Source organism: Castor canadensis, chromosome 17 (assembly GCF_047511655.1).
Source record: "Castor canadensis chromosome 17, mCasCan1.hap1v2, whole genome shotgun sequence".
Lineage (NCBI taxonomy): Eukaryota > Metazoa > Chordata > Mammalia > Rodentia > Castoridae > Castor > Castor canadensis.
The window spans coordinates 51,560,577-51,585,119 of NC_133402.1; the positions used below are offsets into that span (position 1 = coordinate 51,560,577).

At 52.5% G+C, this 24,543-nt stretch overlaps 3 protein-coding genes across 6 annotated transcripts; 2 read left to right on the top strand and 1 right to left on the bottom strand.

Moving 5' to 3' along the window:
- The first annotated feature begins 673 nt into the window (after nucleotides 1-673).
- Nucleotides 674-7,963, top strand: Abhd14a (abhydrolase domain containing 14A). 4 transcript variants are annotated; one of them, XM_074060043.1, is made up of 8 exons: nucleotides 689-822; nucleotides 2,040-2,714; nucleotides 2,926-3,008; nucleotides 3,906-4,117; nucleotides 4,264-4,379; nucleotides 5,651-5,886; nucleotides 6,100-6,413; nucleotides 7,831-7,963. In XM_074060043.1, exons 4-7 carry the CDS (start codon nucleotides 3,924-3,926, stop codon nucleotides 6,280-6,282), a joined length of 729 nt encoding a protein of 242 aa, XP_073916144.1. In that variant the 5' UTR covers nucleotides 689-822; nucleotides 2,040-2,714; nucleotides 2,926-3,008; nucleotides 3,906-3,923; the 3' UTR covers nucleotides 6,283-6,413; nucleotides 7,831-7,963. The 4 variants fall into 4 exon arrangements, with proteins under 4 accessions (XP_073916142.1, XP_073916143.1, XP_073916144.1 ...); XM_074060042.1 differs by lacking the exon at nucleotides 2,040-2,714 and having other exon boundaries at nucleotides 683-822; XM_074060044.1 differs by lacking the exon at nucleotides 2,040-2,714 and having other exon boundaries at nucleotides 717-822; nucleotides 2,930-3,008.
- Acy1 (aminoacylase 1) lies at nucleotides 7,842-12,961 on the top strand. Its single transcript, XM_020163115.2, has 15 exons — nucleotides 7,842-7,983; nucleotides 8,340-8,451; nucleotides 9,321-9,385; nucleotides 9,477-9,581; nucleotides 9,870-9,964; nucleotides 10,215-10,291; nucleotides 10,384-10,473; nucleotides 10,570-10,626; nucleotides 10,948-11,021; nucleotides 11,104-11,153; nucleotides 11,258-11,402; nucleotides 11,504-11,572; nucleotides 12,316-12,395; nucleotides 12,538-12,598; nucleotides 12,677-12,961. Exons 2-15 carry the CDS (start codon nucleotides 8,358-8,360, stop codon nucleotides 12,839-12,841), a joined length of 1,227 nt encoding a protein of 408 aa, XP_020018704.1. The 5' UTR covers nucleotides 7,842-7,983; nucleotides 8,340-8,357; the 3' UTR covers nucleotides 12,842-12,961.
- Nucleotides 12,962-15,361: 2,400 nt separating this feature from the next.
- Rpl29 (ribosomal protein L29) lies at nucleotides 15,362-17,395 on the bottom strand. The gene is made up of 3 exons (XM_074060047.1): nucleotides 17,351-17,395; nucleotides 16,986-17,050; nucleotides 15,362-15,884 (listed from the first exon to the last, which is right to left on the bottom strand). The coding sequence occupies exons 1-3, from the start codon at nucleotides 17,385-17,387 to the stop codon at nucleotides 15,483-15,485; spliced, it is 504 nt and encodes a 167-aa protein (XP_073916148.1). The 5' UTR covers nucleotides 17,388-17,395; the 3' UTR covers nucleotides 15,362-15,482.
- Between the last annotated feature and the right edge of the window lie 7,148 nt (nucleotides 17,396-24,543).

The window sequence follows — 24,543 nt, forward strand, 5'->3', positions numbered from 1 at the left end:
TCCCTTGCCTGTAAAATGTGTAAAATGTGTCAGATATTACCACCCTCTGTAGGGTACTAATGAGTGGTGAGCCCGCTGCGCTATTCACCGCCTCCCTGAGCCTAGTCGCCACTCAGAGCCCTAAGCCTAGGACAGAACAGACGTTGGTCACACGTCGCCAACCAGGATAGGTGCCATGAACAGAAAAGGAACTCGGCGGCCAACTCCAGGTTGTGCGTGCGCGCGCGCGCAGGTGTCTGAGAGGTGGTTAGGCGGCGACCCCGAGCTGCTGCAAAACAACACTAGTATCTGACATTAACAAAAGGAGCCTCCGTGCCAGGCACCATTCTGAGTCTTGTTGGCCTATCCTTAAGTCCAACGACAACCCTATGTGGTGGGTCCTTTCCTCTACCCCAATGTACAGACAGAAACTAAGGGATTGGAGGCGTGGCTCAAGCGGGAGAGTGCCTGCCTAGCAAGGCCTCGAGTTCAAACCCAATACCACCAAAAAAAATCCAGCGAAAATGAAGAATCGGGGTGACTTTCTGCCGGCCGGCTTACAGGCCGAAAACAATTTGGAAAATGACGTGGCACGGCGACCCTTGGTGCTTTGGGGCGCCGTCCGCCACCCCCCTCTTCTGCGCTGTTTGGTTACGAAGCACCGCCTGCAGCTGCGGACTGCGCAGGCGCGCCTCGGTGGCCGCACTTTCTCCGCCTACTGGAGAGCAGCCTGCCGGGGTGGCGGAGGCAGTGTCCGGACCACTGCGCTGTTTGGCTCGGTTCCGGCTGGGCGGGAGCGGGGCCCGCCCCACGGTGGCCCGCCCGGTCATCCCTGACGGCCCGGTGAGTGTCCCTGAGGAGGGAGGCCTGCAGGTTGTCCCGGGGCGGGCCATCCTTGCCCCAGCCGCCTGCGGCAGAGGCAGGCGCTGGCTGGGACGGCGAGTGTGCATATATTCTTAGGGATCTGGGTTTATGTGCCTAACATACATAATTTCTTATCTTGTGTGCGTCAGTGTGTATGTCCATCGGTCTGCCCATGTCTGTGTTTCTTATGTGTGTACTTACGTTGTGTGTGCCAGGCTTACTCTAATCCTAGCTTCTTGGGAGGCAGAGATCTGGAGGATTGAGGATCGAAGCCAGCGTGGGCAAATAGTTCCTGAGCCCCTGTGTCGAAAATACCCACACGGGGGAGGGGAGGATAAAGGAGAGCGGTGGAGGGGGTGAATTCAAGTATGATATATTTGATACATTGTAAGAACTTTTGTAAATGCTACAAATGTTTCCCCACCCAGCACAATAATAAAGGAAAAAAAAAAAAAACCCACAAGCTGATGGAGTAGCTCAAGTGGTAGAGCGTTTGCCTGGCAAGCGTGAGACCCTGATTTCAAAACCCAGTACCAAAAAAAAAAAAGAAAAGAAATTATGTGTATGGCTGGGCGCTGGTGGCTTACACCTGCAATCCTAGTTAGTTGGAAGACTGAGATGATGAGGAACTATTCCAGACAAATAGTTCCCAAGACCCCATCTCCAAAATAACTAGAGCAAAATGGACTGGAGATGTGGCTCAAGCAGTAGAGCACCTGCTCTGTGAGTGCAAAGCCCTGAGTTCAAAGAAAGAAAAAGAGTTGTGTATATGACTGTGTTCTTAGAGATTTCTGGTGGTCTTCATTTTTGTTATTTGACTTGGCTTGGGTTGTTTCTTGTTTGTTTTGAGACAGGGTCTTGCGGTGTAGCCCTAGACTGGCCTAGAACTCCCTACATCGGCCATCCTGACCTCCAACTGGAGATCTCCCTGCCGTAGCCTCCCAATTCCTGGGATTACTGGCATGTAATTCACATACCCGGCCGGGTGCTGGTGGTTCACGCCTGTAATCCTAGCTACTCAGGAGGCAGAGATCAGGAGGATCGTAGTTCAAAGCCAGCCCAGGGAAATAGTTATTCATGAGACCCTATCTCAGGGAAAAAAAAAATCACATACCCGGCCTGCATACGGTCTTTCTTTCTTTCTTTGGCCTGCATATGGTCTTTCTTTCTCTCACTCTCCTTTCTTTTTCTTGCAGTGCTGGGGAATTGAACTCAGGGCCTTGCATTTGCTAGGCAAGTACTCTACCATTGAGCCACATCGCCAGCTTGCATATGGTTTGAAAAGCCTGTGTGTGTTCATCCGTCTGCTCCTTACTATTTTTTAAATTTTATTTATTTTTGCAGTACTGGGGTTTGCTGGGCAGGCATGCCCAGGCCCTGGCTGCCTTCTTGATGATTGACTGCTCATGATTTGGAAGGTGTTATTGCAAGGGGTCCATAGTGCCCAGGCCAGTACATGTGCAGGGAGGCTGGGGAATAACTTGTGCAAAAGAGGAGCATGTGGGGAACAAGACTTGATGGCTGTATGCTCATGTGTACACCTGTGTTCCGGCGACCTAAAGCACAGTTAACTCTCCACTCACACACGCCCCATCTGTAGAGAGACTCGTGAAGGACCCCTACAGTTATCTAGTATAGCCACGGCCTGGGTTGCCAAGGCAACGAGGGAATTCCATCCTTCCCCCTTGAGAGAGGTGCGGGATCTCCCTGAGCATGGAAAGGAGAGGTCCAACGTGGATTTTCCGCCTGGTGAGAACCCGGGCTCAGGCTGTTTTGGAGGTGCGTGTCCGGGCTGCTCACGGTGAAGAAGAAAAGAGGAGCACGGGATGAGCTGCCAGGGCCCACACACTGCCTGACTCCGGAATCTGTGGGTAGGGCTTCCGGAAACATCCCCTAAAATGTCCTGGAGAGGTGGGTGTGGCCCAACATGTCCTAGGTGGCACCCAGTTGGTGTTCAATAAAGAGTCCCGGAACCCAAGCAGACACGCTCATCCTAGGTTCAAGAAATGATAACAGGGACACCGCCCCAACCCTCCCCCCCCACACACACCTTAGGTCTACTATAATATTTAAATCTCGCAGGAAGCTTGGAGCAGACAGGAGGTTATCCTATTTTACTGAAAAACTGAAGACACACAGAAAGTGGAGCTGGGTCTCAATTGCAGGTACTGGAGGAGTGTGTGAAGAAGGTCATTTGGTAGAAGTGGGGGGTGGGTAATGGGGTGGGTTGGGGGCATCTCTGCTTCAGTCTCCACACTGCCTTTGACATTCCTAGGTAAACCACACTCCTCCCAGCGCACACCAGCTCAGGCCTCAGTGTTCCTTCTTCACTCCATCTGTGAGCTTCCTCATGATGGAGTGACCGTTATGTATTCCACCAACTGTAAAACAGCCTGATTTCAGCTGTGTTAGACAAAGAACCACTTCCCAACATACCCTCTCCTTTGCTATAACCTTTCTCCTTTGATAGCCCTTACCACTCTGACCACCAGCAAGGATCCAATTCATCCATCACCTCCCAGTTCCATGATTTCTTTCTTCCAAACCAGGTGTGGTATGGTGGTCAGAACCCAGACCTGGGTTCAAATTCCCATTCCCCTAGTTGCTACTTAGGCAAAAAAATTCATGGGTGTGAGTCTGGATTTTCTCATCTGCCAGAGACCTACAATCCTGTCTACTAATCAGTGTTGTTTGTGGACGAGGGCAAAGCACAGTTGAGCCTGGTGCTTGTGAATAGAAGTGAGTTTAAGAGCTGGGGTACAGCTCATGTGGCAGAGCATCCACCTAACAAACGTGAAACCCTGAGTTCAAACCTCAGTACCACAAAGAAAAAGGAGGAGGAAGAGGAATTGGGTTTAGCTAGCACAGGGATGATAGATGACGGTGATCGTTACAGTCCGTGCCAGAGGGCCATGTCAGATGCACCTCCTCACACCTTGGGGTATCTGGGCCTTTGCCCTGACATACAGAAGAGTTGGGTATGAGCCTTTGTCCAGAGCAAGGGAAAGGGCAGGGGCTGGAGCTCTTCCCCAGCTTGACCTCTTTCCTCTCTCCTCCTCCAGACTGTGGTACAGGCTTCCATGAGCCGGTACCAGGCAGCCCTGCTGGGCCTAGGCCTGCTGTTCATGCTGCTACTGTATGTAGGGCTGCCAGCCACTCCTGAGCAGAATTCCTGGGTCTGGAGAGACCCCAATGTCACAGTCCTGGCTGGTCTCACCCTAGGCAACTCCCCCATCTTTTACCGTGAGGCTCTCCCACTCCACCGGGCACGCAGGTGGGTACTGACTTAAGGGTCTAATAGAGGAGCCCCAGCTTAACTTGGGTGGGGGCTCAGGTCTAGGAGGGCAGTGGGAGAAGCCTGGGAAGAAAGACAAGTGGGTACCCCAGGCCCTAGACACACACCTTCCTGTATGTCTACAGGGCCGAGGTGGTACTGCTGCATGGAAAGGCTTTTAACTCCCACACGTGGGAGCAGCTGGGCACACTGCAACTGCTGTCACAGAGGGGCTATCGAGCTGTAGCCCTTGACCTTCCAGGTGAGCATCCCCACCCCTAGGTCTAGGAAGGCAGGCCGTAGCAGGTACAAAAGAGCTTCTCTTTGGAGAGGTAAGGAAGCCCTAAGGTGTGGCTGGGAGGCATCTGGGCCTCGGTGTCTGGACAAGCAGTGGCAAGTCACAATACAAGATGGTACCACGAGGAGGCTGAGATCAGAAGGATCGTGATTAGAGGCCAGCCTAGGCAGAAAGTTCTCCAAAATAACCAGAGCAAAATGGACTGGAGGTGTGGCCCAAGTGGTAAAGTGCCTACTTTGCAAGGAGTTCAAACTCTAGTTGCATCAAAAAAAAAAAAAAAGAAAGAAAGAAAGAAAGAAAAGCAAAGGGAAAAAAAGCTGTCCCCAACCCCCATCACGGGAGAGTCTGTTGTTATTTTCTACCTTCAAAATTAGTATGAACTGTTTAATGTCACAGAGCAAATAGCAATATGACTTATTTCATGAGCTATCTCATGGAGGGATCTCACTATACTTTTTATGATGAACTATAGTTTTGGGGGATTTGGTTTTGGTTTGTTTTTTGGGGGGTTTAAACTGAGGGCCTCACACTTGCTAAGTAGGTGCTCTACCACTTCAGTTATGCGCCAGCCCCTTTTTTGGCTTTATTTTCCAGGTAGGGTCTTGTGTATTTACTTGGAGTCAGCCTCTGACTGCCATCTTCCTACCTATGGCCTCCTATGTAGCTGGAATCAGAGGCACACGCCACCATAACCAGCTATTTTGTTGAGATGGGGCCTCACGAATTTTTTGCCCAGGCTAGCCTCAAACCATGACTCTCCCAATCTCTACCTCCCATTCTCTGCCTCTGAGATTACAGACATGCATCACCACACAAAAGATACACATTTAAAGTTTTTGAGGGCTGCCAGAGTGGTTCAAGCAGAATAGCGCCTGCCTAGCAGGCACAAAACCCTGAGTTCAAACCCTCCCAAAATTTTTTTTGACAAATACTATTTTACCCTCCAAAAAGGTCATATGGATTTATCCTTCTATCAACTATATATGAAAGTGCCGGTTTCCCCATATCTTCCTTAACACTGGGTATTATCAGTTTTTGTTTTGGGTTTTGGTTTTAGTTTTGCCAATAGGATAAGTGAAAGATGTTTGTGTAGCAGGCCTATTATATTACAAAACATTACTTCTGGGAAGTTTGGGGTAGCGTGTGTGCCATGTGCCATTGGTCTGAATCTTCCCCCTGCCCCAAAGTCCTGGGTACTTCTTAGCCCCTCATCTAGCACCTGCTGCTGTTCCCAGGTTTTGGGAACTCAGCACCTTCAAAGGAAACAAACACAGAAGCAGGACGGGCAGAGCTGCTGGAGCGGGTGCTGCGGGAGCTGAAGGTGCAGAATGCTGTGCTGGTGAGCCCCTCACTGAGCGGCCGCTATGCCCTGCCCTTCCTGATGCAAGGCCACCACCAGCTACATGGATTTGTGCCCATCGCACCCACCTCCACCCGGAACTACACGCAGGAGCAATTCTGGGCTTTAAAGGTACTGGGAGAAGGATCTCCAAAGATCCTGGTGGTCTGTCATCTTGTGTCATGGCATGGTAAGGGGAGGTCAGGACTCAAGTCTTCCTTGGAGGACCGTGGCTCCTGATACTGGATGGAAGAGGTGGGGTGTTTAGCAAAGGTTCCTAGGGAATAGGTCACAGGTCCGGTGCTCACCTGGCCCCAGGATCACAGCTCTTGCCTTGCCCTGCAGACCCCAACCCTCATCCTCTATGGGGAGCTGGACCACACCATGGGCCAAGAGTCACTGCGGCAGCTCCGCCACCTGCCCAACCACTCCGTGGTGAAGCTACACAATGCGGGCCATGCCTGCTACCTCCACCAGCCAAAAGACTTCCACCTTGTCCTCCTGGACTTCCTTGACCATTTGCCTTGAACTCCCCCACTTCCCAGGCCTGATCTGAGCATGGAAGGCGTGGTCCACCATTTCCCCCTCCAGGAAGACATTCTTTGGGATTGGAGGGCAGAGGGGCAGGCCCAGCCAGGCCTTCCCATTTCATTTCACAGGTACAATAAAGTAAAGCTATTTGTCTTTACTGGAGAGTGGCAGGTTGTTCCCTGACATGCTTTGCAAGCGGTGGGAGTGGGAGGCAAGTCTGGGATTGCTTTGAGGGAGTGCTCCAGCCACTTGGGAGTCTTAAGAGTGCACCACTTTCTCACTGTCTGCTCTTCTCTGTGCTTCGGTTTCCTCATCTGTGAAAGGGGTGTGATTGCAATATTTACACACGGCGCTGGGGGAGATGTTACTGCTGCTACATGACCACTGGGGTCAGTGGGAATTGCAGAGTCTGGACAGCTGAGCTGGGTTAGGAATGCAGAGTATGTGGACATGGTTTAAGAATTAAACCAACATTGTGGTGGAACCACCAGGCTGTGCACTCCCTTGTTCCGTGTGGGTGAGCAGTCAAAGACTTCAACCCCAAGAAGGGTGGACTAGACCCCTCCTTTACCCTCCCGGTCTGCTTTCTTGGTCCAGAGGTTGTGGGGCCCTTGCCCCTCGCCAAGCTGGCAGAGCTCCTGGAGCAGAGGGCAGAACTACATGGGTGTGCAGAGAGCAGCCAGACAACAACAATTCTATACAGCCTGCAGGAGGACATGGGGAAATCAATGTCTGTTCCTCCTCCCTCTCCCTTGGGTACAAAGGAGCGACCCAAGAAGAGTTTAGAATAAGACTAGCAAGAGTGCTGATTCTCCATCTCTGATGCTGTCCTACAGCATCACGATTACATCCTGTCACCACGACATCCAGTCACACCCACCATCTCACTTAATTGCCACATGTATGGCCATACTCGTTGCTACACAGATTTGTCCACACAGTAGCACGTTCACACAGTCACACGTTCTACCCATCCGCTTATCCTTCATCCTGGCACGTTGCTGAGATGTCTGTTCTATGCCTGCAGGGTACCCGCAGGTACATGGACTAGCCTCCGGGAGCGCACGGTGAGGCAGGCAGACATTAACCAGTAACCTCACTCCACAGGGAGCTGAGGCGGTCAGGGAGGACCTCCCTGAGACATTGAATCATGAAGAGGGGAGAGTAGGACGCTTGGGACGGGGGCAGAGGAGCAGGCGGGGCTTTGCAGCTCTGAATCCAGCGAGCAAGCTTAGACTTTTGGCTTCAAGGCCCCGCCCACCTTTCCTTGCGCCCTATCCAAAGGCTGGAGGAGGGGGTGGAGTCCTCTGGGCGGGGCCATTCTGAGCTCGTAGCCCCCGCCGCGGAGCCTGGCGTGGGGCGGGGCGGGGCGGGTGTGCCGGGGGCGGAGTTAGCCATGAATTTGCTGCTCGCGGGGCGGAACTGGCCGCCGCAGGGAGGGGCCATGGCGGGATCCGGGAGCTTCTAGGGGAAGCTCCGCGCAGTGGCGGGAGGGGACGTCGGCGCCTGCTCGGCTGCAGGGACTGGGACGGCCTTTACTTGCAGCCGTGAGTCTCCGCCCCGCGACACCGCTCCAGCCACGTGGTGGGCGGACCGGGGCGGTTTTGAGCTTGCGACCTCGGTGGACCCAGAATTCTGGCCACAGTCCGGGACGAGCGCTGAGAGACGATCACGGGCCCAAGACCAGGACAGAGCAAGGTGGGGGTCCTTGGATATGGGTAGAGGGATCTGGGGATCCCTGGCATGAAAGCTAAACAATTGGGAGAATATTTTGAAGAGGGCGCAGGGAGTCAGTGTCCGGATTCAAGCTGGGCTCAGTTACTACCTACCTGTCCCCGAACCTGTCTGAGCCTCAGCTTTCTTCTCTGTAAAGTGGGCATTCAGAAGCACAAACTTCCTCGAGCTCTTTGGGGAAGTATGTTGAAAGCTGCCTATTTAGCTCCTGACACAGAATGGGGCCTCCAAAACAAGTTGTCCCTCTCCTTGTGGCAACCGCAATGGGGAAGACCCGTGTGCAGGTGAAGTCCACCCAGCCCCATTCACTTTGTCCCCAGCTTTTTACGCGTGGTGCCATGACTAGCAAGGGTCCTGAGTCCGAGCACCCATCCGTGACGCTCTTCCGCCAGTACCTGCGCATCCGCACTGTCCAGCCCAAGCCGGACTATGGTGAGAATGCGGGGCTCCAGGGTCTGTGATGGTGCCTCAGGGGCAGGGGCTGTTCTGTACATCAACTTCAACTCCTGTCACCCAGCTGAGCCCCACTGCTGCCCCAACACCTGTAGCCATTCCCTAAGTCAACAGTCGCAGACCCAGCCCTTCTGCAGTGGACCACCCTTTCCACAGAGGCTGTGCTGCTCCAAATGGTTACACCTGGCAGCTACTTAAGGAACAGCTTCACCTCACTCCCCAGGATGGGAGTGGGGTAGGGAGACTGAGATAGCAACAAGATACTACAAAGATCATAGCCCTTAGGGAATCAAGATTGGTAGCTGGGAATTTTGTGCTTGGGTCCAAATTTCTGCTGGGAGAGTTACCGTTTCCAGCTGAGATAGGTTGGGTGAAGAATCTCTTCACGTCTCTGGGCCATATTTCCATATCTTTAAGGAAGAAAAGAATAACAGCTGCTGGACGTGGTGGTGCATCCTAATAATTCCAGTCCACAGCACAAGACTTTAAAAAAAAAAAAAGAAGAAGAAGAAGAAGAAATGCAAGAATAATACCTGCTTCCAGAAGAAAGTTTTTTATTTATTTTTTTTTGGCGACACTGGGTTTGAACTCAGGGCCTTACACTTGCTAGGCAGGCCACTCTATCATTTGAGCCACTCCACCAGCTAATATCTGCTTCCAATCCTGCCTTTCCCCTGACCCCCAAAAAATCTCTTTTATTGGGAACAGAAATACATGTGTCTCTGAGGGACATGGAATTTCGCTGGGGGTGGCAGCTCATCTCTGGGTCTGCTCTTCTATCTGGGCTGCCTAGGCTGATGGGAGCCATGGGTAGGCAAAAGCAGCCCCCAAATTCTCTGTGCCCCCAGGAGCGGCTGTGGCCTTCCTTGAGGAGAGAGCCCATCAGCTGGGCCTGAGCTGTCAGAAAGTAGAGGTGAGCCTGGTGTCCTGAGGGAGGAAAGGCAGGGGGTCTAGGGCTGCCTCCTCACCCAGCACTGACCACCTCCCCTCCTGATCTTTTCCAGGTGGCACCTGGCTATGTGATCACTGTGCTGACCTGGCCAGGCACCAACCCCACCCTGTCCTCCATCTTGCTCAATTCCCATACCGATGTGGTGCCTGTCTTCAGGGTACATACGGAGAGGCGGGTGGGGCCTGGACAGATAGAACGTAGGCTGAGACTTCAGGATTCCATCTCAGGGGCCTATGTGCTGGTCCCAGCACTAACTTTTGACATCCATGTGGTATTACTCAAGCAGCCTTCAGCCAGCGAGGGTTCTGTGTACAAGGGTGAGGATGGGGGGCAGGAGACAGACGGCAGAGAGCAGTCAGCCTTCTTCAGCCCTCTTCTGTCCCTCTCACAACCCCACTCACCACCCCATCTCTATGCCTGGCCCTCTTCCCGTCTCTTCTCCCAGGAACATTGGAGTCATGACCCCTTTGAGGCCGTCAAGGATTCCGAGGGCTATATCTATGGCAGAGGCACCCAGGACATGAAGAGTGTCAGCATCCAGTGAGTATCCATCATTTCCAGTCCCCCACAGTGTCCCCGCTGGCCCAATGGACTGACCCAGAATTTAGGGATGTGATTGGAGAACCTCAAGGCCAAGAGATATCTCAACCCTTTCCTATGGGCAGGAATCACTGCTATGACCATTGCACAGATGGGGAAACTGAGACCCACAGAGTGGCAGGGTAGGGTCCAGGACTGCACTCTGGCAGCTCTGCCTGGCTCCCTCAGTTCTTGTCTTCTGCCCCTTCAGGTACCTGGAGGCTGTGAGGAGGCTGAAGGCTGAGGGTCACCATTTCCCTAGAACTATCCACATGACCTTTGTGCCTGGTAGGGAGTGGCCCAGGGAGGGGCATCACTGGGAAAGGAGAGGGTGTGTTGGGAGACAGCCCCCTCATCTCACACCCCTGTTGCTTTTAAAGATGAGGAGGTCGGAGGTCACCAAGGCATGGAGCTGTTTGTGAAGCGGCCTGAGTTCCAAGCCCTGAGGGCAGGCTTTGCCCTGGATGAGGGTGAGCAGGTTGGCAAGCCTGATACCAGCCAGGCCTGAGGTTGGAAGACTGCTAGAGGGAGATGGGTCACTCCACCCGTGAACCTTTCTCCCTCAGGCCTGGCCAACCCAACTGATGCCTTCACTGTTTTTTATAGCGAGCGGAGCCCTTGGTGTGAGTATGGGTTTGGAGAGTGGGGTCACTGCATATGGGAGACTAGGCCAGAAATGGCAGGGGCCTACAAAGGGTCACACAGCAAGTTGAGGCCTAAATAGGCCTTGAACCCAGACCTCTCCCTCCCAGCCCTTTCCTTCCAGAGCTCTGAGGGCAAGCTCTGACTGGCAGGAACCAGCTCTATGTGTCAGGCTCTGAGGTGGACAAGACCCTGCCAGAGGATCTTGGAATGAGAGGGAGGAGACCTGAGCCCACCCAAGGCTGATTATATCTCCAGCTGTCTTATGCTGAAAACATTCCCTTTCCCCTGTGTTTCCCCAGGGGTGCGGATCACCAGCACTGGGAGGCCAGGCCATGGGTCACGCTTTGTCGAGGACACAGCAGCAGAGAAGCTGGTACGTGGCCCATGGGGAGTTGCGGGCATTCGGGAGGCTCTGTCCCAGGGCCATGCTCACATCTCACCTCACACTCCCCTAGCACAAGGTTGTGAGCTCCATCCTGGCATTCCGGGAGAAGGAAAGGCAGAGGTGAGGCAGCCTGGGAAAGGGCAGGGTGGGGGACTCTGGGAGGCTGTGCAAGACAGGAGGGAGGCTGAGCCCCTTTCTTTATCTGCTGCCCCCACCCACTACAGGCTGCAGTCAAACCCTCACCTGAAGGAGGGGGCTGTGACTTCCGTGAACCTGACTATTCTAGAGGGTGGTGTGGCCTATAACGTGGTACCTGCCACTATGAGCGCCAGCTTTGATATCCGCGTGGCACCAGATGTGGACCTGAAGGTGTCACCTCCACCTGTGTTTGGGGAGAGAACCTGGGTCCCCAGTCTTGCCCCAGGGGCTCAAGGAAAGCATGAGGGGTCAACTCATGTCTCTTCTCTTAGGCTTTTGAGAAGCAACTGCAGAGCTGGTGCCAGGCAGCTGGCGAGGGGGTCACCTTCGAGTTTGCTCAGGTATTGACTGGGACCTATGATGGAAGAGTGTGAGGGCTGGGAGACACTGGGCTCACCAAGGGTGTGACAGTGTACCAGTGTGTGTGTGGTGTGCCTGCATACATCCGGGGATTCTTAAGCTGTAAGAGACATTTATTCAGCCAATCCAATACGCATTAGTTGTAGAGGCCATTGTGGGTGCTGGGGAGTACAGTGGGGAGTAAAATTAGGCTCAGATCTTACTCTCATGGCCCGTAGAGCATGAAGGGAGAGACAGACAGAAAACAAATGTTTACATATTACTCAGTTTTGTTTTCTGAGACAGGGTCTTACTATGTAGTCCAGGCTGGCCTCGAAACTCTTGATCCTTCTGCCCCAGCCTTGCAAGTGCTGGGGGATTACGGGCATGCACCACCACACCCACCTACATAATATTGATATAAATATGCCTACATATGATCCAGGAAAGAGTGGGACCTTGTACTCTGAGAACATGTAATCTGGGTGTTCCATCAGTCTGAGAGGACTGGGGGAGCCAACTTGAAGAAGGGACACTTGGACTAGGAGGGAAGCAGATGAAGGCCATGGAAACGTCCCAAAGACTTAGGGCGTTAGAGGACTGGAAGAGGGTCTGTGGCTACACTGGCCGCCTGGATGTCTGGTAGATGGGTTGGTGGAGGTGTGCCAGGCACAGTCCTCTCAATGAGAAATAAGGCAAGGTACCCCAGTCCCTGTCCTTATCCTGCCATCCTTTCCATCCTCAGAAGTGGACTGAGCCCAGGGTAACACCTACTGAGGATACAGACCCCTGGTGGGCAGCTTTCAGCCAAGTTTTCAAGGACATGTAAGCAGTGGCCAGCCCTCCTCCCATAGCCAGCTCCCTGCTTATCTCCTCCTAATGCTGGTGCCTCTCCGCCCTCCCCCCTTGCCCTTCCAGTTCTTCCTTGCCCTCTCCCCTCGGTGTTCACCAGGCTCTTCCCCTGCAGGAGCCTCACTCTGAAGCCTGAGATCTTCCCTGCTGCCACTGACAGCCGCTATATCCGAGCGGTGAGCGGCTTGGACAGCAGTACAGGGTGGTGGGCTGGCCCGAATGCTGGCTTCCCCCTAATGGTCTCACCCTTGCAGGTAGGGATCCCAGCTCTGGGCTTCTCGCCCATGAATTGCACACCTGTGTTGCTGCATGACCACGATGAACGGCTGCACGAGGCTGTGTTCCTTCGTGGGGTTGACATATACACACGCCTGCTGCCTGCCCTCGCCAGTGTACCCGCCTTGCCCAGTGACAGCTGAGCCCCACGTTCCCCAACCCCTGCCTCTAGAGCTTCCAACCCAGCCATTGTCAAGGACTTCCTCATCTTCCTGCCCAATAATAAAGTCTGTGTGGACAGGGGCTGTCCCTGAAGTACTGTGGACACTTGTGCAGCAGGGATTCTCATTTCTCTGGGGACAGGCTGTTAGTATTCCCATTTCACAGATGAGGAAACTGAGCCTGGTTCTGACCCTTTCCTACCACCTCACTCTACTCTGTGCCCTTGGAAACAGTACACCATCCTTTACCACACAACCACATCTGTGCTCGGCAAGGGTCCACAGTTCTCATGTACAGTGGCTGCCATACTTATATCTGATCTACAAAATTGGGGACACTGTTGCTATCATAAGCAGATACCAACAGCTTGGGGGCATGGATCAAGTGGTAGAGTGCAGCTCAAACCCCCAGTAGCACCAAAAAAAAAAAAAAATGTGGACACCAAGGTAAGTACCTCAGGGAACCTGGCCTCATGGGGACACTCAGGATCCCAGGACAGGATAGAACAAGGCCAGCTGGGCCCTTGCCAGATGTGGGGTCAGCAGAGAGACAGCTTATAAGGTATGACTTTTTTTTTTTAACTAGCGTTTGAACTCTAGACCTCCCACTAGCCTGATAGGCAGGTGCTATACCACTTGAGCCACACCCCCAGCCCATGACTGCTTTTTTGTTGTCTGTTTTGTCAAAATCATGGGCTCTGGTGTTGAGAACAGAGATCCTAGATCAGGTCAGCTCAGCATACATTCCCTGGGATGCTGGCTAGTGATCATGGACCAGAGTGTGTATACTGTCAGCCCTTGCAGGGACCCAGCTAAACGTGAGTAGCCATGTTGGTTGCAACCATCATTCTGCCTACCTGGGTGGCCTTCCCATGCATTCCAGACCCTTTAGGCTAGTCATTAAGACACAGGGACTGCTTAACTGATGTTCGACACTTTTTGAGAAAGCCCAACTAGGTACATCCTAGTTGGCTGAGGACCACCTTAGCACATAAAACCCTTTCCTCCTGCCTCAGGGTACAGGGATCCTCCTGGCTGGTGCCATCCAACACATGCTTCTGCCCACAAGTTCCTAAGGAACTGGGTTTTATGCAATCCAGATTTGTCTGACTTTATTTGGTCTCTGGCCACCTTCTGCCTTTGAGGTAGTTTCTCATATACCAGGTTTTCCTGAAACAGATGGGTAGCCCAGTCAGCTATGCCCCAGGAGCTGTGCTTGCTCCTTCTGCCTTATCTACCCTGACTTCCAAGAGTATGGGACAAATGGCAGGGAGGGATGACTTAAGTACCTAACTGTGACAAGTCCAGGTACTGGCTCATGACCTACAGTAATGAATGACCCTTGCTCATAGCTGGCCAGGAACCAGGACTTGACCTGCTGTCATTGACCCTTACAAGCAGCCCTCTGACATACCTCCCAACAGAGATGATGCTTAAAGCCCCCCAACAGCTGGCTCTGGACTACAGCTTGGAGGTTTTAGTCAAAGGGGCAATAGCAAGCTGAGGCCCCTGGCTGGGGAGCTCCCTCTAGGCACCTCCTGACTCACAGCAGCATGACTAGGAAAAAAAACCTCCTTTTCTATCCACAACACAAGCCTTGCTCTGGAAGGCATCTAACCTGGCCAGGGAACACCACCTTCAGTTAATAAACCCTGCTCCTTTTAGAGGCCCATCTGTATTTGATACCTCCTGGCAAGGGGCAAATGATCACACAGAGATAGCAGCCAAGTCTTAGGTAAGCAATCTAAGCTGGGCTTAAGTGCTGTCAACAAGCATGGTGGGGGAGTGGGACACACCAAAACCAATTCCCTGGGGCCCACAGAGACCACCAGCCCTTCCTAGCCACATGATCAAGTCTACTTACCTGAGTAACCAAAATAGTTAACACCCACTTCAGAGGTAGGGGACCATATGCCATGGACTGCACCTGCTGCTCTGGCTTAACAGAACCCCTTTTTGAGTCTCCACAGTTGGACTGAGGCTGGTTTTGAAGACTGTTCCCAGGACAGGCTCCACCTGGTGCCTTCTATAGAAGCCAGGAAAAAGCTGGCTCTGAGGATCAGCACCCTGCATCTGAAGCATCTCACCCAAACAGCTAGGCCAGGCCCAGTCACAGTAGTATGGCAATGCCATTACTGCCCTGCCTTCCTGGGTCCCTGTCACTTGGGGAATTAGCACAACCCAGAGCAGTAGAAGCTGCCCAGGTGCACTGGACAGCTCAAATCTGGGACAACCCAGCCCAGAGTGCAGAATTCTTCAGCAGGGCCCATCCCTGAGGGTACTTGTCTTGTGTAGTAGTTCTTCCCTTCCTCAGCAGCTTCCCCAGTTACCTAGGTGCTAAGCTCCCCTGAAGCCCCAGCCATTTTTCATTTACTAAGCTCCCTCTTACACTCCAGGCCCATTTCCTCTTACCCACACCCAGCACCCACAAAAGACCGAAGTCCTTCTCAAAAGGTGGCAGCACCCTTACCCTCCACCCCAGGCCTGGCCTGACAGACACAGTTAACAGACCCTGCTTCAGATTTATTTGTAGAAACAGCATAGACACCAGCCACCCTGCAGATGACAGCCAGGGGGGTCCCATTAGTCCACCTGTCCTCACAATGGCAGACAGAGGCCTTTACTATGGGGCCTTCACAGGGGCTTGGGCACCTTTGGGAGCTTGTGCCTGGGTAGGAGCTTTTGCCGGAGTGGAAGCTGGAGCTGCAGCCTGGGCCTGGGCCTGGGCCTGGGCCTTGGCCTTGGCCTTGGCTTTGGCCTTGGGCCGGCAAAGCCTGCGACCCCTGGCCATATAGGTACGAATTCGCTTCCCCAGCTTGGGATGGGCAATGAAGGCAAGTCGCTCGAGCTTGCGGTTGGCACCCTTTGGGATCCTGTGTTTTTTGGCCTCTTTGGGCTTTACAAGGGCCTTGATAGCCTCGGCACGTGCACTCACGGCCTTGGCATTGTTCGCCTGCATCTTCTTCAGGCCCTTCTTGTTGTGCTTCTTAGCAAAACGCATGTTCCTCAGGAACTTAGGGTCTACCTGGAAAGCAGGAAAGAGATAAGGTGTAAGTGGCAATGTTAAAGGGTCCCCTGAGGACCCCTGATGCCCCTTGCCACAAGAGTGCCTGGCATTCTTGGGCTGGGTGCTGGCGGCTCACACCTGTAATCCTAGCTTCTCAGAAGGCAGAGATCAGGAGGATTGCAGTTTGAGGCCAGACCAGCAAATAGTTTGTGAGACCCTGTCTCAAAAGAACTCATCACACACAAACATTCATCTACAAATAAACCTGGTGGAATGGTGTAAGCCTTGAGTTCAAACCCCAGTACCAGGAAAAAAAAAAATCCAAAAGAGGTATGGCTCAAGTGGTAGAGCGCCTGCTTTACAAGCTCAAAGAAAGAGTGTCTGGCACTCTGAAGACAGCATAAAGCCAACTTTATGGAAATATCCAAACTTTAAAAACTATTCCTGGTCGGGGACCTGTGGCTTATGCCTGTAATCCTAGCCTAACAGAGCTGACAGTCTAATGTAACAAAGGAAGACTGCCCTCTGTCAGGGTTGTAAGGTAAGAACTTTCTGTAGCAGTAAGCCAGGCAAATACCCTTTCTGAAATTTCCTGAGGCCCAATCCTCTCTCTTTAGAGAAAGGTATCAATTAATACCAAGCCTGGTCCAAAAAGTCACACTTAAGAGCAAAGAACAGGGCACAGAGGGGAAACAGACTAAGACAGGCTCAGCTCTCCAAGATCTTACAGCCTTCTCAGCTAGCCCTAAGAACCCCCAACACAGAGAAAGCTGCCCCCACGCAGCACTGGATCAGATTAAGTCATAAGACTGGTCAACGGTTATCACACGATACCCAATACACGGATGCAACTGCTCTTTCACTATCTGAGCAAAAGAAGATGGCCATTCTGTCCTAAGGAAGCAGGTTACAATGTAGGTTGGGAAAGACTAAGGAAAACTTTGCTATGGGTTTGGAAGGGTAGAGAAAGAAACTGTGGGCTTTGGTTGACCAGATTTAAGTCAATAAACTGCTCAGAGACTAAACCTGGAAAAAAACCCAAAAAACTACACAAAAGGCTCTGGGACGCTGCACCTAAGACCAAGAAGGAACATTTTATGACTCAGTGCTTACACTTACCCCCTTAAGAGATTCATATCTTTGTGATCGGGGTTTCTTGATGCCATTTCTGTGCCATTTTCTGGCTGTGGAGAAAAAAGGAATTAGACCAAAAAAGAGATTTTTCTCTAATAAGACTGATAAGCCTGGGGAAACCATTATTTCCCAGAGAACCTCCTAAAGTCCTGAGAAACCCCTTAACACTGAATACAAAGCACTGTGGGTTTCTTAAGTGGATCCTTGGCTCCAGACCTATAACTTCAAAGTCCTGGCTAGAAACACTATCACCTGAAGCTCACCACAGAAAAGTGTCTCTCGCTGTGTCCCAATATCGTTAAAGCAATCAGTGCCCGAGTATAGGGCATGGGCTGGGCCCAAGAACTTACACTGGTTGTGAGTGGTATGGTTCTTGGACTTGGCCATGTCTGCACCTGCAAGACAGAAGGAGGTCAGGGCTAGGGGCTCGCCAGGCTGAGGCACCTCTGCCGCCCAGACCTGGTGGAACATGCGGCCAGAAGCCAGAATGAGACTGCAGCAGACGCTTTGAACCTGCGACTTCCACCGGCCTCGACTCACGACGCAATGCCTACCTTCCAAACCCAGGTAATGACGCGCTGAAGCTAACTCTGCCCCAAACTCGCAGAGTAGCGGTCCCCGATCAGATCCGAGTTCTTCCCCCTGCCATCCACTCCAAGTACCTGGGAGTACCACTCCCTCTCTGCAGCCTCCACTCCCACAACTACACAGCCGGTCCCCCTGTCCTCCCCGTGGCTGGCGTCCCACGCCTCGCGTCCCGCCGCAGCCCACGAGCCGCGGATGGCATCGGATAGCTCCCCGCCAAAACTCACCGTAACCCGCGGCTCCACAAGCGCCGGGAGCCGGAAGGAGAAGAGAAACGGCGCAGTGCAGCACGGGAAATAGGGTCGATGACGCCGGAAGGTACTACTGGAAAAGCTTCCCCAGCTACCGGTAAGAAAGGTTCCAATGCTCGGAAGGGCTCGAGCTGGACAGAGAGGCGGTGCTACAAGTCTGACTCCGCTCCCCTTCCCTGTTTTTTTGAGACAAAGTCTGGTTATGTAGCCCAGGCTGGCTTGGAACTCGGGATCCTCTGGTCTCAGCCTCCCGACTGCTGCGATTACGGACGTGCACCACCACACCCTGCTTTCTCCCCACTACCCCCACCTCCCGCCCCCCCGACCCCTTGCAGTACCAAGCTTACCGGGCTTGATCTCGTCACAGATCCTGAAGGCGAAGGGAGTCTTTGAGGATGGATGTTAGGGAACGACAGCCTTGTGTTCTTTAAAAAACGCGCCGGGCTCCTGCACGGAGAATGAACTGTAGGGGTCAGCGGGGCGGAGGAAGAGCCGTGAGCAGGCAGCGCATCCTAGGAGGGCTCCTTGAGGATGGACAGGCGCAGACAAGGAGAGTAGACCGTGCTTGGGGCAGATGTGGAAGAGAAAGGAGGCAAAGATAGCTCCAGTCTTTGGCCTAAACGTCTGGTGAACGGTGGTGCTGTTTGCAGAGATGAGGAAGATTGGGGAGAAGGAGTTTTGAGGGGTTTTTTTTTGGAGGGGTTGGGTTTTGGGTTTTTTTTTTTGAGGGGGCATTTATCCTGATGTTTTGTTTTCAGATGGAGCAAATGTCTAAGCACTGCCTCCTGCCCTCTCTGCGTCTTCCCTACAGTTCATTCTCCACGTAATATGGGACCTGAGGGCCCCTTTTAAGACACAGTCCGTATCCTGACACTTAAAGTCTACAAGTACATCCCCTTGCATAAATCCTTTACCTTCCCTGATCCTGGAACACTCTCCTTGTGGTTCACTTGTCTCCAAATTCTCAGGACCTTTGCACTTTTTCCTTTTTTTTTTTGGCGGTAATGGGGTTTGAACTCAGGGCTTCACACTTGCTAAGCAGGTGCTCTATCACTTAAGCCGCTCCTCCAGCCCTGTTTTGTGTTGGGTATTTTTGAGATAGGGTATCACAAACTATTTGTCAGGTGGATTCGAACCACAATCCTCTTGATCTCTGCCTTCTGGGTAGCTAGGATTACAGGTGTGAACCACCAGTGCCCAGACTGATCTTTGCACTTCTATCCTTCTACCTGGTCTATCCTCCCTGCTCTTTGGAAGGGCTTCCTGGACTACCCTGTATAAAATAGAGATCGTCCACCCCAACTCTCCAGTTACCCTGTGTCCTTTCTATTTGCTTTCTTCATAAGAACTTTTCATAAGAACTTCTTCAAAAGAACTTTTCCAAACTCTGCTTATGTTGTTTGTTTTCCACAGTGCCATGATTTTGGAACTGGTTTGGTCCTCACAATTTTCCCACTGCCTGATACAGCACTTAATGTAGAGCAGGTCAGTAGACACCTACTGAATGGACATGCGTAGACAAGGTAGGTTCACAAGGTGACAGAAGTATATTGCAGAAGCTATGAAAGCAGCAGAGGACTCCTGAGGTGTTTCTAAGAAGGGAGGTAGAATTCTGGCTGGTGTGAGTTGGAAGAGTGAAGATCAGGATCATAGGCTGATGGATGACTGTGCCAAGAAAGAATCAGTAGAGCCAGGCATGGTAGCACACACCCGTAATCCCAGCTACTTTAGAGGCAGAGGTTGGAGAATGGTGGTAGGGGCTCCCCCGCCACATGGCAAAAGTTGGAGACTCTATCTGAAAAACAAGCTAAAAGCAAAAGGACTTGGGGCATGGCTCAAGTGGTAAAGTGCTCGCCTAGCAAGCTTGAGGCCCTGAGTTTAACCCCAAGTACTGCCAATCAATAAATAAATAACCCAAACAAATAGCTGAGCCCAGAGAGAGATGTCTGTGCAGGAGCAAAGTCCTCGTGGAGTGCTGAGCTCAGATGGAGAACTTGGTGTGCAGAGGTGGGGTGGCAAGATGCCCAACAGCAGATCAGGGCCTGAGGTTGTTACAGGGAGGAGCTCTGACTGCTGCATCCTCAAGCAAGAGAAGTAAACTGGGTAAGGATTTGGCAGAGGGGGCTGTGATGACTTTAAAAGAACCAGGCATGCCTGCCATATGGCCTTTTCGGCTGGGCAGTTGCTCCAACAGCTCCTGAAAAATGAGCAGTGACACCTGCTTGGGACCCAGTTTTTTTTTTTTCTTTTTTTGTGGTGAGACTGGGGTTTGAACTCAGGATCCATGCTTGCAAAGCAGGTGCTCTACCATCTACCGGTTGAACCACACCTCCAGTCCATTTTGCTTTGGTTGTTTTGGAGATAGGGTCTAAAAAACTATTTGCCTGGGCTGGCCTCGAACCACGGTCTTCCCAATCTCAGCCTCTCAAGTAGCTAGGATTATAGGCATGAACTTGGGACCCAGTCTTGCCGGCTTTTATGACAGTGGCAGGATGAACAGTAGCAGACAGCCACAGTTCAATGGGGGAGGCAGATTCGAAGATGGTAGCTGGCCACCATCTACCCTTGGGGCTGCAGTAGGAATAGGCACATAGAATCCCACCTGCTGGCCAAGGGGAAAGGCAGTGGCCAGAATGAGGCTCTTTCTTTGGCTGGCTGAGGAGACCTGTCCAGCGGACCATGACTAGGAGTAACTGGCCTGCCCAAATCAAAGTGGAGATCTGATAGAGCACAGTACCGCCAAAAAATAATAAAAAGAAAATAAAAATAAATGAAATCTTGTTGTGAACTCTTCTGTAACCCAATTTTATGCATTTTATCATAATTTGTGGACATCTTTCCCTGCCATGAAGATCTTTTGTAATTCTATTTTATTTTACACATCTGAAAACACTATTCTGGGGATTAGGGGTGTAACTTGCCTAACATGTACAAGGCCCTGGGTTCCATCTCCACCACTGCAAAAAAAAAAAAAAAACATTATTCTGAGAAGAGATCAATAAACATGACCAGATGCCAAGGGAATCTCTGGTACAAAGAAAGATGAAGAGCTTAACTCTTCTCTAAGGCTAGCAGAATGGCTCAAGCAGTAAGAGCACCTGCCTAGCAAGTGTAAGGACATGAGTTCAAACCCCAGTGCTGAAAAAAAAAAAAGTAACCAGAGCAAAAAGGATCGGAGGTGTGGCTCAAGCAATAGAGTGCCTGCTTAGCAAGTACAGCTCCCAAAGTTCAAACCCCAATACTCCCAGAAAAAAAGAAAAAAAAATTCCTGAATGAGGGGCCACTTGGTTCTCTGTGTCCCCAGAGGGCAAAGCTGTGATTGAGGGATACAAATGACAGGTCCATGGACGAGGGTCTGACTGCAATTCTGCAGTCAGAATTCCCTCCAAGCCATGGTCTACTCCCAGAGGTAGTGAGGCTCCCTGATACAAGGGCTATGCAAACAGCAGTTATATAACTGGGAGATGAAATAGGGGACAGAGAGCTGGAAAATACAACTATTTGCTTGCTAAGTTGCCCAGGCTGGCCTCGAACTTGTGCTCCTCCTGCTTCAGCCTCCCCAGGAGCCAGAATTGCAGGCGTGCACCATCGTGCCTGGAAGAAGGAAAGGTGTTAAAGACAATGTGTGATGCAAGGCTGGGGCTTAGGATATGTCAGTTCCAACAGAAGTTGGAGATGCAGCCAATTGCTTCATCATCGTGCAGACCCCTTCAGCTGCAGGCCACTGATTTTCCCTTTAGGGAGAGCCTGACCAAGTGTAGGCTGGGGACGTCCCTATCCTGAGGCAGGAATAGTCACCTGTTGTCCACAAGGGGGAAGCAGGAGACTACACATGCAGTCCTACTGGAGGGGCTGCACCTCCTCCTGCCAGGCTGGAGTCCAGGCACCAGCTCTGCTCCTTCTCTTGGGAAGCACGTCCCACACCTCCCCCAGATCCCAGGCTTCTCACCCCTCTTCCCCACAGATCCAGCCCCCTTCTGCCCATCCTCTGCGGTAGATCAGGTCACCCTGGCCTCCAAGCTCCTGGGATGGTGGTGACATGTCTTTCCCCAGAGAGTATTCAAGGCAGAGGAAGCACCACTGGGCCCATCCCCTCCTGGCTCGCTGTGAGATCACCCAAAGCCATGCCTCCTAAGGGTTAAACAAACAGGCTTAGGCATCTGACTGCCACTCCACAGAAGCGAGGCTTCTGCTCACTGAGCCTCAGTTTTCTCATCTGTCACAGAGGACAGAGAGCCTCCCAGAACCTGGCTGTGTCCTGGAGCTGCTCCTGAGACCTCCCAGTAGCCTGGGGTAGTGGTGGGGTTCTCAGCACCCCACTTCTCAAGTGTGGAGAGAGTCCTTGGGTGTGACTTGCTAGAGGTCCCACAGCCCTGGGGAGAGCTACTTGGATCCAGGACCCACCAGGACCCAGGGATGGGTATAGAATGGTGTATACCCAATAAGGCCATGCAGCAAGCCCTCTATCAATGCTCTCCAGGTGACACAGGAGAAGCCTTTGACCTCAATGACCTGGAGTAGAGCCTCATCTGTACTGGCCCTGCTTCCACTCAGGTCCACGTCCAACCTTAAACACACCTAGAAAGGAGGTGGGCACATCCCTGGGAGGGGCAGGGGCTTCTGCCAGCTCAGGTCTGGGCTGGGTCTGCTGGCCTCAGGCAGGCAGGGGCTGGCAGGTGTGAACTGAGTAGCTCTGCAGCACAGAAAGGAGCTGGCAGGAAGGATGGGAGGGAAGGGATGGAGTAGGTGGGTGCACTAGGCAAGCAGGAACCCCCAAGTGGTTCCCCATTCCCGCCCCCAGCCACAAAAGGAGGCTAAGGCGACTCCTTTTTAACAAAGAGAATCTGAACAGGAAGAATGAAGCTGACAGTTGGGAGGGACACCTCTCTCTTTTCCCTCCCCAGCAGCTTCCACTGGCCCCAGCAATGGCGTTGCCTTGGTAACCTCAGCCCCCTTCCAGCTCCCCTTTTCTCTTTTAACCCCTTCCTGCCTGGATGCCCCAACCCGGGCTAAAGAGAGGCCTGGAGGGTGGGGAGAGAAGACTGCTCACCAAGTAGCCCTGGGGTTAATGTCCTGGCTGCATCCCAGGACCGCCCCTTCCTAGGGATCAGATGAAGGGCTCTCTAACGGGGCAGGATGACGTGACCTTTGGAAGAGTTCCTCTGAAGGAACAAGGGGACTATCATCTCCCAAAGATTTCAGGCCCCAGGTCTCCAGGAGACTGAGGCTGTGACCTGGAGCCCCTACAGAGTTTAAGAATTCAGCACTGGGTGGGGGGCTTGAAGGTCAACTAGCTTCTCTCTTCTGTGCTTATGAGTGGGGAAACTGAGGTCCAGGGAGGGGAAGGGACTAGCCCACAGGCACACAGGGTATCTATGGCAGAGTCAGGCAGGGAAGGTTGGGCTGAAGAATGGAAAGGCAGTGAGAGCCACAGGAGGATTGCAGCCCAGGGGATGGGGTGGGTAGGGAAGCTGCCATATTCCCTACGGATCCTGGGAAAGCTCTTACCTGCCCTCCTAGCTTCTATTCCCTTAGAGATGCTCACCTCCCTTCCACCAGGCCCAGCACACCAGTATGAGTGTTGGAGAATGAAACCCCACCTTGTTAGGGAGCACAAGGGACACAGGAGGAAGAGCCAGGGGTCTCAGAAGGAAGCATCTAAAGGCTTCCCTAGGTGGCCTCTTGACAAAACCACTCGTAGCTGCAGACAGTTGGCTCCTACTTACAACATATTGCTAGGCAAGTGGGCAAGTCACGCAACCAGCTGCCCAGGAGCCCCTCCCTCCCATCCCCATCCCAGTGTAAAATGGGAGCAGCCACACAGGCAGTGTGCGGGGGTGGGGGGGGGATTCATGTGGCACAGACACAAAGGGAGACCTCTTACTCTACCTTGCAGATCTGTGACTGTCCTTGTGAGGTCCTATGCCCCAAACTTCTTGTGCCTGCTAGGCAAGGCTGCTGACATGACCACCTGAAGCATCTACTGTGTGCAGAGACTGGTGGTTGGTAACCAGAAAGGAAAGGCAGAACAGAGAAGGCTCCACCCAAGCCAGGCCGAAAGAGTCTCTGTGGGTAGAGGAGGGATCTGGTCAGGTAGGAGTGAGGGGGACCTAGTGTGGGCTGCAGAGGGCAAAGTCCAACATTCACTCCCCACAACCCTCCCAGCTCCCACCTCTCAGGTCCCCCAGAGGCCTGACCACAGTGGGGGCCTCCCTTCTCCAGCACACAGCCCCAAGTTCAAGGTCAGACAGGGAAGTGACATCTTGCTGGGCTCAGAACCAGGAGCTTTGTCTGGTTGTCGCTGGTTCTTGCTATACCCTCACAGTGGCCTTTTTTGTTAATCCCATTGCAGATGAGGAAACCGAGGCTCAGAAAAGTGAAGTGACTTGCCCATGGTCATCCAGGTTTTTCTCCTCTGTCAAACCACTCCTGGAAGTTCTTCTGGGCTTGAACACTGCTTGAAACTCTGATGACAGCTTGGGAAAAGGAAGGTGACACCTTACCTAAGGAGTGACCTTCTGAGACCTCCATGGCAAGTTGGGAGGCACAGGACTATTTCATTCCCTCCTGTATCTACCCCACTCCTGTCATTAGTTGGTTCTCCATATTCTCAGTCATCCTCTCATCGCCCATCCCCCAGTAAAGGCTGGAGCAACCTTATCTAGCAACTGGGTGACCCTGAGCAAAGGCCCCCATGGCATTATCTA